Below are 13,371 nucleotides of genomic sequence, written 5' to 3' on the forward strand. Positions count from 1 at the left end.
AACTGTGGCCGCTGCTGCGTCTCATGGGAGGACACTTAGTGTTCAAGTAGTGCAAAACAAACTGTTTGTTTACAGTTCAAATATTGTGTAGCAACACTAAACACATGGTCCTCTGTGACACGTGGCAGCACTGCTGCTGTCACTGTGTTCGTATTTAACCAAAAACTGCATCAGATTTCTTCACGTCAGCGTACGGAGGGGGGGGGGCTGAGGTGGGCCGCGAGGCCCTGGACTGAACGGCCAATCACAGGTTTCTTTTCTCCTTATTTACCAATCCACCACCTCACACACACACAGACATGCATCCTGAGAGTGTGATGAGGTTACCCACTGTCAGAGTCGTCTTAACGTCTTCAGAGGTTTTTGTTGAGCCTCGTAATGATTTGCAGCTGTGTGCAGAAACAATGAGATTCTAATGAAAATGACCAAACGCAGACTTGTTCATGATCAAGTTTATTTGTACTCTGACGTTGTCATCGAGCTTGGGTCTGCCGTTCCTGTCCTCCATCACCACCCGGCGTCTGATCCAGCTGCTGTAGATCTCTTAAAGCTCACAAACTCAATAAATATACAGAGAAGAACGATTCCTGAATCCTGCCTGCATTCGGACAGCAGAGGGCGCTGCTGCTCATTTAACAGCAGATTAGACACCAGCTGTTGATTCACTGTAAAAATACAACTAAATACTACAAACTAACACTCAGTGTGAAGCTGTGTCACATGAGCGTCACAGGAACACGTTTCACCGACACACAAACGTTACACACTTCTACCACGGTCCTGTAAGGAAAACATGTTAATGACAGCCTCAGATCGCACTGCAGAGACACACACAGGTAAACGCAGGTGTGCAGCGTTACAGTGAGGAGACAGATGTGCTGCAGCGTCCTCAACATCAAAGCTGCAGGGCCCACCGACTGTCTCTGCTACACTCCAGTCGCTTTCCACATGTGATGTCACAGATGAGCAGGACCTGTACAAACTGCAGTTTCAGTTAAAGCAGCGACTCAAAGCAGGGACGTGATGTTCTGATAAACTACACAATAATATGAAGCAGCATCGTTGAACAATATAAATAAGCGGACACAGCAACAGGTCCACAGCATGAAGCTGTCCTCACACACAGTCCCTCAGTGAGAATCACTACAGTGGCTCCTCACCTGTAGCTACAAACAGGCAGGTAGCCGATCACATGATGGTGACCCTCTCAGGGGAAACGTGGGCCGCCAAGCCCACCGGCTCCATGCGCTTGCCCCTCATCTCACTGCTGTCCTGACCCCTGCGGATCTGGTGGAGCTTGCGGGCAACGCAGGGGAGCAGGATCAGCAGCTTCCCGACGACGACGCACACCGGGAGCGCCAGGGCCACGACGAAGCTGGGGGCAGGTAGAAGCGGTAGGCCTCCTCCTCAAAGGCGCGTTTCCAGCCAAACAGCAGCCCGTGGAAGGTGGCGATGAGCAGGGCGATGTACCCCAGAGTGGACTGCAGCAAAGACAGGAACACTGTCAGACACAGGCTTTTGATCAGATAACAGCACAACAGTGACTTACATTAGACACGCCCCTAACATCGAGACTACAGCAGAACATGTTTACACGTATGTAGTCTGTCATGTGGACTGTCTAAGAGAGCGCCGAGCGTCTCGGTCACAGGACGTTTCCCCCAGTGTTCACAGCAGGAGAGCCCAGAGTGACGGCACGCCGCCTCAGAGACACAACCTCAGAGTTCACAGCAGCTAAGCTGGTTTCAGGTACACTCGTCACAAGCCGCCATTACGCACTACTGATCATGCATATAGACTAGACTCAGAATACTCTCTGAGGCACGTCACACGACGGGCTGGTGGACTCTGTGGGTACCTGTATAAAGCCGATTCCCTCCAGTTGAGCGTGCTGTGGACAGACGGGATGGAGGTGACAGCCAGCAGAGGACAGCAGCCCCAGACTCATGATGCCAAAGGAAACATACATCTCCACCCTCCACACCTCTTCCTCGTTCCACGTGCTTTCCATGTTCGAGTGGACCTGCCGTCACATGAGAACACCGAGCCCGTCACAGTGATTACAGTTCATCAGGAGGAAACCCTACCGCTGCTGCCAATCAGATTACAACGTTTCTGTTTACTCCACGAGCCTCCCATCGCTCCTCATGTGTTTAAAACAGATGTTAGACAATGCTGACGTGAACACGTCTCTACTGTGACACAAACAGAAAAGTTAAAATCAGGCTGGCTGTAGCTTAGGAGCAGGAAGGTTGGTGGTTCAATCCCCGTCTGCTTAATATCCTTCAGCAAGATGCTACCCCTATGATGCCTCCATGGGAGTGTGAATGTTAGACAGGACGCACGCAGAAGAAGTGTGAATGTTAGACAGGAAGCAGGTAGAAGAAGTGTGAATGTTAGAAAGGAAGCAGGTAGAAGAAGTGTGAATGTTAGACAGGAAGCAGGTAGAAGAATTGTGAATGTTAGACAGGAAGCACGTAGAAGAAGTGTGAATGTTAGACAGGACGCACGTAGAAGAAGTGTGAATGTTAGACAGGAAGCACATAGAAGAAGTGTGAATGTTAGACAGGAAGCAGGTAGAAGAAGTGTGAATGTTAGACAGGAAGCACGTAGAAGAAGTGTGAATGTTAGACAGGAAGCACGTAGAAGAAGTGTGAATGTTAGACAGGAAGCACATAGAAGAAGTGTGAATGTTAGACAGGAAGCACGTAGAAGAAGTGTGAATGTTAGACAGGAAGCACATAGAAGAAGTGTGAATGTTAGACAGGAAGCACGTAGAAGAAGTGTGAATGTTAGACAGGACGCACGTAGAAGAAGTGTGAATGTTAGACAGGACGCACGTAGAAGAAGTGTGAATGTTAGACAGGACGCACGTAGAAGAAGTGTGAATGTTAGACAGGAAGCACATAGAAGAAGTGTGAATGCTAGACAGGAAGCACGTAGAAGAAGTGTGAATGTTAGACAGGATGCACGTAGAAGAAGTGTGAATGTTAGACAGGAAGCACATTGAAGAAGTTTGAATGTTAGACAGGAAGCAGGTAGAAGAAGTGTGAATGTTAAACAGGACGCACGCAGAAGAAGTGTGAATGCTGCCTGTAGCTCAGGATGACAGTTCTGCTGACCTGTAACATTTCTGGATATTTGAAGGGAAAACCTTTGATGTTCCAGTTCTCTTGCTAATATGTAACGATTAAAATCAAAGTGATCTTTAGAAACAGCACTGAGCTGGACTCATGATGCTGATTGTAAAGATGTGCAAACAGCTGTTTCACTGACCTGTTGGTAAGCAGTGTTGAGCAGCAGGTATCTCTCAGACCTTCTCAGAGGCAGGCACACACTGTAGAGAACATGAACAGCAGCCAGGAAAAAACCGAGGAGGCCCAGCTGTTTGCGGCTCTGCAGCCAGTTTTCCAGCCAGTGGGGGAAATGCTTGTACTTGGTGCCGTAGTAGAGCTGGTGGGCAGCTGCTAACTGTCCTGCAAGGTACACCAGGGCCAAGAGAGTGATGGCGACGGCAGGCAGTGTCCGGTTCACTATCTCTATGGGGATCTTGTAAAAGTCACTCTGCTTGTATTTCATATATGGGTGAATTATATCTCGAATAAACGAGTAAGAAAAAAAGAAGATGGAGAGGGCCACTGCAGCAAGAACAGGGCCCTTCCAGCCAGGGAATAACTGGATAGGCATGTTCTCAATATCACGGGAAGAAGACAGGGTGCCCATGTCCACCGGCTGGAAGTTGAGCTGCCGGGCTAACTCCATGATCTGCTGCCTGGCCTCCACCGAGTCACTGCAGATGAACACCTGCAGGAGAAACATGAGGGCGGGTTAGAGGTGTTGGTGTCCTCCTGTTTGGACGGTGCTGTGAGACCTTTATGAGTCCATCTCAGCAGCATCAGTAAGACTGAAGAGCGAGACACTGAGATACCTGTTACAGACCTCTCTGCACCCATGCTTCTTATTCATCTCTGGATATCTTCCACAGCATGTCTTTGCCCCCCTGAGCCTGCTTCTGCTGGAGCTTTCTTCCTGTTAAAGGGAGTTTTTCCTTCCCACTGTCACCAAAGTGCTGCTCACAGGGGATCACATGACTGTTGGGCTTTTCTCTGTATGTATTATTGTAGGGTTGACCTCACATTATGTTGTTGTGGTCTGCTGCTGTATAAATAAAGTTGAATTGAAGCCGTTCTGTGTGCTTTGAGGTCATTGAGAACGCTGCCACCTAAAGGAAGCACTTACTCGTATTTCTTCACTGACTCAGTGTCATCAACAGCTTTAAACTCTCTGCCTCACATACAAAGTATCACAAAGTCAGATTCATGTGCACGTGGCTGATCTCTCAGTTGAGGCTGTGGTATTTTAAGGTAAAGACGCTACAACACTACAGACAAACCCCTGGTGGGCGAGCATTTTAGCAACAGTCAAAACTTTGTTTTTTAAACAGGAGGAAAGCTCCAGCAGAGCTCGGGGACACGACAGCACAAAGACACGCTGTAGACATGGACATCAAGACGTGTGGCAGGGTTACTGCACCTGTGTGCTGGCATCCTTAGGGTAGCTCTGCTGCATGGCCCAGGCTGAGATGACGTTGAAGCCTTTGACCACGATAGAGTCTGGCAGCAGCGACGCCAGATACTCAGCGTTGGACTCTGGGTACTGGTTTGCTCGCTTGTTGTTACTCACATCCACCAGGATCTTCCCTGCAGAACAAACACAAGCACAGCAGTCGGGTCACCGACACTGATGACCCAGACGTCTGACCTGGGCACACTGCCCCTGCATTTCCTGCAGCCTCACAGACTCGGCTCAAATCAAAACCTTTGGGAGGTCAGTAGTTCGACCTGCATGCAGACGTGTGCTGGGATGAGAAAACCAATCACTGTGTCCAGTGTGTGTGTGATGGTGTGTGTGACATACCTTCCAGTAGGTGTTTGAGGTCCCACACAACAGAATAGTGCTCACGGCGGATTGCCAGGAATACAATGTTAGCCTTCCCCACAGCATCTTCGTGGTGCGTTACATCCACCACATGTGGAAATGAGTGGGCTGCCAGTTTGGGATGGCGGCTGCCCACCACCACATGGAAGCCGCAGCGCAGCAGGCGAATGGTCAGGCACTTGGAGAAGTCACCTGATCCCAGAATGGCCACAGTGGGCTGAGCAGACACGCACCAGCTTCCTGGATCTGCAGCTCCGTTCTTCAGGCCTTTGGACAGCAGGGGGGCCTGGACGTGGTGGGAGGAGGAGGCTGTGAGGAACAGGGGCTTCCTGCTGCCGCTCATCAGAGACATGGAGTCCATCCTTACTGCTGCAGTGGGCCTGCAGGAGACAGACGCACGGTGTCTATGAGAACACAGAGGATCCTCAGGTTTCACGCATTAACACACTGTGTTCCACATTTCTGAGAGCTACAGCAAACACGTCCACGCTGCGTGCGTGCGTGCGTGAGCGCGCGCTGGGACAGGAGGCCTCCACTAGCTACCCCAGTGACCGCGCGTGGAGCCCCCACACCACATCCGCTCTCCTCGCGACCTTGTGACTGCAGACAGTGGTTTCGCGAAGGACGCGGTCGCGCGTGTGCTCGTGCACCTGCACCAGATCCTCTACCGAGACACGACGAGCTTTACCCACTCACGCGCACACGTATGATGTTACCGTGTGTCTCACGCGGGGATGCTGTCGCAGCTGCTAGCTCACCCTCCCGGTCCTCAGCCTCTACGGCGTGACGTCATCACACTCGCTCGCGCCATCGTTCACTCAAACGGAAGTTATCTCCAGGCGATATTATCTGCAGACAACACTGAAGCTCTCTGTACATCACCCACGACGCCTCCCACAGCTCCACTCAGACTCCTGTTTCACCGTGAAACAGGAAACACGTCACTGTTGCCTGCTCAGTATAATGTGACGTCATGTACGTGAGGGCAGAGCTTTTGTTTATGTTTATGTTGTTTGTGTCGCCTCTGTCTGGTGACATCAGCTCAGTGTGCATGTGCTGATGCTCAACCAGGTGAGGACAACGGTGTTCACCTGCACGTGTTTGTGCATCTACACACATGCATGTTCTACACACTCTCTATGGTATTACAACTATTGTGGATCAGTGAGCAGTGGGCCAAACTAACTGCAGTGCACATGAACCACGTGGTGCAGGGTTGCTGTGTCATTCACACAGTAGCTGCACATCAGCGTCCACACGGGAGGGTGAGACGTCCACACTGGAAGACAAAGATTCCAGTTTTTAATCTCGGTTTTTGTCTCTGAGCACTTTAATCACTCTATGATTAACGTGTTAAAAGCAGCACGCTCGTGCACCTGTGTCTCCAACCCAGCTGTGACAGATGTGACAGGATGAAAATGGTCATCAGACACAGCCGTTGGTCAAGCACAACACTAACCAGGTCACCATGGTAGCCAGAGGACGCCCAGCGCTGCTCCTGGCCGGGCCCACGATTAGTTCAGTCCAATCAGAGCAGCAGAGCTGATCTGGACTACAGCACTGATTACCTTAGAAACCAAACATTTACTAAAAAAGGTGATGACATCACAGTGATGTCACAACTCTGTTTCATTTGGCCGGTATGAAAGAAGCCTCGTTCTCATGTGGGACATTTTTAAAGACATTGGTTTGCATGTATCAGCATGGTGATCACATGCACAGGTACGTGTGGTTACTGTGTAGCACTCACCTGTTAGCCTTTTTACAATCCTCTTACCTGCACAGCACAGGTATCGTCAACTGTCAGTGACGTCAGCCTGAACGAAGATATCAGAACCAGGAAAATCAGTGTTTGCATCTTCACTTCCTGTCTCACACCAGGCCGCAAACACTTTGAGCTATATGGTCGTAAAAGCCCCACAAACACCATCAGTGTAGCCGCCGTCTCTGCACAGTTCACATATACTTAGTATGAAATGTGAACAGGATGTGGGCGATAGACACAGATTCACGACTGAAGGCTGACTGTGACGACGTATTCTGCAAGTAAATGTCCGACCAAATGTCACAGAAGTAAAACTGTGTACAACATCAGTCAGGGTAAAAGGACTGATCCTTGTACATGTGACGGCACAGAGATGTCAAGACAGAACCAGTTATCTATGAGGGCGTCCAGCCCATGTAATGGATATGTTCATGTTCTAACAGCTGCTGACTTTACTTCAACTCAGTAACTGATTGTTTCAGCTCTACTTGTTTAAAACGTTGGTTAGTTCAATGTATAACTTGATGTTGTAAACACTGTGGAGAGGTGCAGCAGCTAGCACTGCCTCACAGCACCACTGTCCTGGGCTTGATTGTGGTCTGTGGTGCTGCTCTCGGTGCCCTGGCTTCACTGGGACTGTGAACTGGCTTCACTGGGACTGTGAACTGGCTTCACTGGGACTGTGAACTGGCTTCAGTGTGGATGACTGTGCTGTGTGTTAGAAACCTGGGGTTAGGGAGGGTTGCTTTGTTGTTGACTTCAATGTTAAAATAAGTTCTTTATGAGCAGAGAGCAGTGACAGACTCACAAACTCATGTGCAGCTTGATTTAAACACAATGACAGCAGCAGTGCTGCCTCGTGTCACACAGAGACGACCCATCTGTTCATAAAGAAGTTTAGTCTTCTTATAAAATATTTGAAATGAAAACAAACAAACATTCTCAGAAATATCAGTTTTCTTCGTTTTTGTTTGGTATGACTTGAACAGTAAAGAGGGTGTTAGCAGCGCCACAGCTGCTTTCAGGTCCACAGCTGCTTTCAGGTCCACAGCTGCTTTCAGGTCCACTGAGATCCACCAGGTCATTGAAGATTCAACCTTCTTCATTTGGCACATTCACAGTTATACGAGCATGCAGTGAAATGTGTCCTGACACGCTCCTCCGCTGTGCAAAACACAGATAACATTATCATTATTATTACAGTTACAAATTACAATGAATTTAAAGTGAAAGTCGACGTATATATTTTTCTTTAAAACTTTTCCATAAGCCCCTCTTCCTCAGCACTTTTCACTGCAGATCTATAGACACGTGTCCAGGACTTTTGAATAGATGTGGAAGCGTAAAAACAGACAGTAACGTGAACACTAAGCAGTCCTCTCGCTCCTCCAGGAGCGGGCTCTGCCTACCAGCCCGCACTCAGGGCTGCACTGCCCCTCGTCTTGTCTGATTTTGGGCACGCCAGGCTGCCGTAGCCGTCACGATGTTGCTGTTGGGATTCACATCAGCAGTTTTACTGCTATGTTTATTTTTCATTATTCGTCTTTATATCGTTGTGAAGACGGGCGCCAACTACAAGCCTGGAAGCAAGGGTCGGGTTTCTGTTCTGGTGGTCGCAGGATCAGGTAACAGGAAACACGGCTGCGCTGCGTTCAAGTGTCACAGAGAAAGCTCGCTCATATTGTTACGTTACAGATACTACCGCCGTCCTCCGTAGCTACCGGGCTACCGGGCACGGAGACATGTCACTGTGACGTGTTTCAGCAACACTGTGACCCTAACTGTGACACCGTGGGTGTATCGGACACGGCGTGGACGCATGCTAACTCTAGCCATGCCACGTATCTGCTGTTTTATGTGTGGATACTGAACATGTTTGCTTTGCGTCAGGCAGGAGTGCGACACTTCCGCCACCGTACAAACAACATCCCCGAGCTTCCGGTACACTATACATACATAGAGTACATAAAGGTCAATGTGGTGATTAGTGAAGTGAAAAATACTGGATTTTTTCTTAATAATTCATCCAAATGAAGCGATGTTGGTTATTTTCTATGTATTTAGTTGTTAAAAGAGGCAGGAATAGTTTTATTTCCTTGAAGAAACACAATTTGGATGCATGTGGACCTGTGACAGGCGTGAGTCCGCTCGTTTTCCACGCTGAGATGAGGGGAAACTGTGGAGTCAGTCATCTGTGTGGGGTTGTTGCTCTCTGCCCTCCTGCTGCACACGGACCACATGTTTCACCCCTCTCTCTGTCTTCATTCAGAAACTTCAAACATAAATGAAGTCAGTTTGTCATCAACAGTTCAGTCAGAACCTTTTTCCACTGAAAATCTCTCAGTGGGTCTAACCAGAACCACATCCACATGAAGGTGTTGGGGTGTGATTTCACGTCACATCCTGTGTCACATGGGCTGGTTTAAAGACACGAGTGTACGATCTGAGCACTGAGTCTGCTCCTTTCTCCTAACATCAGCAGCATCTCTACGGGGAGAGCTCACCAAAGGATGCACTTCCAGTATGCATGAGCTTTGTCCGGCTCCAAGGTGACGTTTTTCCTCCTGAGACCCTACAGTCCATTCCTGTGATGGTTTCTAGTGGCTGCCATGTGTGAGACTACAATTCCCAACAGTCACTAGTGTCTCTGCAGTTGTTCCTGGTCTTTAGACACATCTCTCACTAGTTTGCTTCCTTTCCTTGTTCTGTCCTGTGTGGTCCAACTTCTCAGTGCAGTTCTTGATGTTGGGGTAACGACTGTGTCGTCGTGTGTATCACAGGCCCGTCAGTGTGTGATGTGTTTGTATTCTTGTCTTCAGTTTCTGTATTTTGTCCCTGTTAGGTAACAGCTGAATGATTCGATTTAAAAATCCAAATTCGATGAATCAGAAAGTTAACTGATAACCACGAGCGTTCCTGCTGTCCATGGTAGTGACAGAGAGCTCCACCCTCTGCTTTGGTGACAGGAATAGTCAGCAGTACTCACATTACTCTGCTGGATTCAAACGGAGGCTCTGACGTATCAACTCAGGCTTCGTTTTGAGAAGTGTTGCTGAGCATGCTCACTGGAATTGGGTCTGAAACGTACAGCCAACACGACCGTTAGCCAATGAATGTGCAGTTTTCCTGGTATCAGTGGTGAAAACACTCAGCTTAATGCTGAGCGGGACGATCCAGTACAGTCTGGAGCGCAGAGCTGGTCCTGGGGTGCAGCTCTGCAGCTCAGCCTTAGTTATATACAGTCAAATTACAACAGCAGTTATCTTCACACGTAACGACCCTACGGTGTTAGCGAGAAACCACAACAATCAAATGATCCCCTATGAGCGAGCACTTGGTGACAGTGAGACAAAAAGCTCCCTTTTAACAGGAAGTGACCTCAAACAGAACCAGGATCACTGGACTAAAGTATGGGAGAGAGACTCCAAAGGCTGATGACATGCAGTAATAGCACATATATTATAGACAGCATGAGAAAGCTGCTTCTGCAGGGATCATACGATAATCCGGTCGTTAAGTGATGACGTGACGAATCCTGCTTCCGGGCCTAAAGTAGTCTGCGTTATGGCTTTTGTGTTGTTAACATGTTTAATGTTTTGTATTTTCTTCTATTTAATCTCAAAAAGCTCCTAAAACAGTCAGTGATCACTGTTGACCTCCCTCGGCTTTTATTACCGCTAATCATTTATTTAAGCTCAGTTTTTAAAACCTTAGGATGTAACTACAGCCCAGCCCATGCAGCAGTATATGAATGACTAACCTCGTATTGTGGATGGATTATCTCAGTTGTTCTCCTGCTGAAGTTTGGTCCTTTTACAGCATCCTGCCATGTGATTACATTTGTTCCTGACCACCGAGAGCACTCACGTTAACTTTAATCGAGTGGAAAAAAAGTTAGCTTGTTTATATTATGCTAACATAGCTGTGTCGCTAGCGGTCACGTAGCACATCATTATATAGCAGCTAGCCAAACTTCAGTAACCCTACAAACGTCACTGCTGTTTAGTTTTCTGTCTTCATTTATGTTGGAAGTGATAACAGAGCTGTACGTTTGAATTTGTTTCCAAAATCCCGCAGTCAGGACATGCTATATTGTATTTAGCTAGCGAGCTAACTTCCTGCTAGCGAGCTAACTTCCTGCTAGTGAGCTAACTCCGTTAAATGTCATAAATTCCGTTTTCATGGATGCCTGGATGTTAAACTCAGTTGTTACACCTGGTAGAGCAGAACGCTGATCATTTTATTAAAGATGAAAGACTTTAGACAGTTTTTAACTCTCAGTAATGCCACAGTGATCGTTTGATATATGGACCTGCAGCGGAGTTTAGGCCCAGACACGGCTAGTGACGTCAGACTGAACGACCGGATACTCAGAGGTCTCTGAGGTTCGGGCTCGGCCGTTTTGGGGAGATTGGAGTCGTCTTAGAAACAGTTTGTAGTCATTATGGGAACCTGCTGATGTGAGAATGATGTATAAACTATGATAAAGCATTTATAATGTAATGTCACATTTGACCTCTGACCTCTTCTTTAAGGTCAGTAGACTGATGTGAAGTTCAAAGTGATAATGATGCTTTATAGAGCTGTTGGTCCTAGATGCTGAGCAGACAGGACGTCCAACAGTCAGTGATGTAAGAGTTCAGTGTCCTCCAGGTCGTGGTCAACCTTGTAACTGTGCTGTGCTTCTTTCTGATTTGTAGGTGGTCACACCACAGAGGTCCTGCACCTGCTGCAGTGCACGTCTGCAGCCTACACACCTCGACACTATGTCATCGCAGACACAGACAGGATGAGCGAGGAGAAAATCTGCACGTTTGAAAGCCTCAAACAACAGTCGGACGCACAGGTACGCATGATGAACTTTTGGTTTTCACTCAGTGTTACTGATGACAGCAGCGTGGTGATGCACAGTCACAGCTCACTGAGCTCTGTGTGGCCCAGCAGCTGCACACAAGCACAGTGCAGAGGTTCAGATACAGTAAAGCGTGCCACCGCCGGACGCTGCAGAGGACTTCTCCCACATGACTGCATCATCCTGACAGCAGCAGGCTCACACACTGGAAGAGTTACTTATTTCCTTCAGGAAAGTATCACACTGTGACAACACTCCACTACCAGGCAAAGAGCACCTCAGCAAAGCAGAGAGTTTGGCCTGTTGGCCCCGAGCGTTTCTGAAGTCCTGTTACTGTGTTTATGCTGTCTACAGAAGCACTTCCTCCTGTGTGTGATTGGTTTCTGTTTGTCTTCAGTCCCTGTCAGGTTACAGCTCAGTGAATCCATTCAAACATCTGATGTAAGACGAATGTGTTTGTTCCTCAGTTCACCATCTGGCGGGTCCCACGCAGCCGTGAGGTGCAGCAGTCCTGGAGCTCGTCTGTCGTCAGCACTCTCAACGCCCTGCGCTACTCCCTGCCTCTGGTGTTCAGGCTCAGACCGGACATGGTGAGTGGACTGTAGTGAGCAGCGGCTCCCACAGCGGTGGTTAGCACGCTGCTGCTGAAGGCTGCAGCTGAAGGCTGTTACCAACACAATATTCCATCGTTATATTTATTTGAGTCACAAATACTGCTGTCTGATTAATGAGCAACAGTAAAAGGAGAGAAAACGGCTTCTCACTGGTTTCACTGCTTCTATTCAAACGCTGGAAGTTTCAGGTCTGTTTTAGTCGCAGCTGAAACGCTGGCGCTTGCGTGGCGACGGAGCCGAGCACTAAACGAAGCGTCGAAGCAGAGGATGATTTTCTGATCAATTATCGCTGCAGCCCTGCTGCTGTAAGAACGTCTGTGCAGGGAAACAGAGGCTCTGAACGGTGTGGGTGTGAGCTGCTGCAGAGTGGGGCTCTGTGCATGCAGAGCTGTGTGATTACTTCTCCAGACTCCACGGCAGCTCTCCTGTAAACTCCATCAGCCTCCTTCAGTCCTGAGGCCACGTACTTACTCGAGCCCCTCCCTTTGTCTCACTGAACGCAGACCTCGTGAGTCAAACACGTATCTGTTCTTTCTGATTTGTGGTCTGAGACGGTTCAGCTCAGCTTTGGCCTTAAATATGTTGCGTAAGCTCCCAATCCCAACATGCCCCGGACGTGTCCGGGTTTCCCGTGTGCCCTCTTTGACTCTCACAGTTTCTACTGAAGGATCTGAGGAGGTGAGGTTTGAGGACAGAGGCTGCTGCGCTCGTCCTGTGATGACAGGGAGTGCACACGGGAACTGAGCCGATCCAGAATGAGCCCGTCTTTGTCACATGACACAGTTTTGTAACAGATGTACGAATAACCTCTTTCCATGTCCTCGCCCCTCCCCTGTCTGTTTTTCCAGGTGCTGTGTAACGGCCCGGGAACGTGCATTCCCCTTTGTGCAGCAGGACTCCTACTTGGAATTCTGGGAATAAAGAAAGTCCTGATAGTTTACGCTGAGAGCATTTGCCGTGTGCAGACGTTGTCACTCACTGGGAAGATCCTGTATCCTGTATCCGACTACTTCTTTGTACAGTGGCCGTCTCTGAGGGACAAATACCCCAAATCCATTTTCCTGGGAAGAATGGTGTGAAAGTGTCGGATCCACACGGACTCATTCCTGTTGTGTGATGAATAAATGTTGTGTTGTTGAGTTGTTTGTCCCATTATTTACTCTCACGACTATGAAACTACTCAGAAAACAACGCAGTAAAGG

General features: G+C 48.5%; 2 protein-coding genes across 3 annotated transcripts; one reads left to right on the forward strand and one right to left on the reverse strand.

Annotated features, from left to right (window-relative positions):
* Positions 1-952: 952 nt before the first annotated feature.
* Positions 953-5,648, reverse strand: LOC146510889 (metalloreductase STEAP2-like). Its single transcript, XM_085173602.1, is given in 7 exon segments — positions 953-1,376; positions 1,379-1,496; positions 1,873-1,926; positions 1,928-2,023; positions 3,277-3,804; positions 4,534-4,700; positions 4,918-5,648. Coding segments are annotated over 7 exon segments (1,533 nt in total). The 5' UTR covers positions 5,300-5,648; the 3' UTR covers positions 953-1,188.
* A 2,442-nt stretch (positions 5,649-8,090) lies between these two features.
* Positions 8,091-13,308, forward strand: alg14 (ALG14 UDP-N-acetylglucosaminyltransferase subunit). 2 transcript variants are annotated; one of them, XM_085173079.1, is made up of 4 exons: positions 8,091-8,328; positions 11,404-11,549; positions 12,023-12,145; positions 13,018-13,308. In XM_085173079.1, the coding sequence occupies exons 1-4, from the start codon at positions 8,187-8,189 to the stop codon at positions 13,246-13,248; spliced, it is 642 nt and encodes a 213-aa protein (XP_085029205.1). In that variant the 5' UTR covers positions 8,091-8,186; the 3' UTR covers positions 13,249-13,308. The 2 variants fall into 2 exon arrangements, with proteins under 2 accessions (XP_085029205.1, XP_085029206.1); XM_085173080.1 differs by lacking the exon at positions 8,091-8,328 and adding an exon at positions 8,343-9,252.
* Positions 13,309-13,371: the final 63 nt, after the last annotated feature.

Source organism: Neolamprologus multifasciatus, chromosome 9, assembly GCF_963576455.1.
Source record: "Neolamprologus multifasciatus chromosome 9, fNeoMul1.2, whole genome shotgun sequence".
Lineage (NCBI taxonomy): Eukaryota > Metazoa > Chordata > Actinopteri > Cichliformes > Cichlidae > Neolamprologus > Neolamprologus multifasciatus.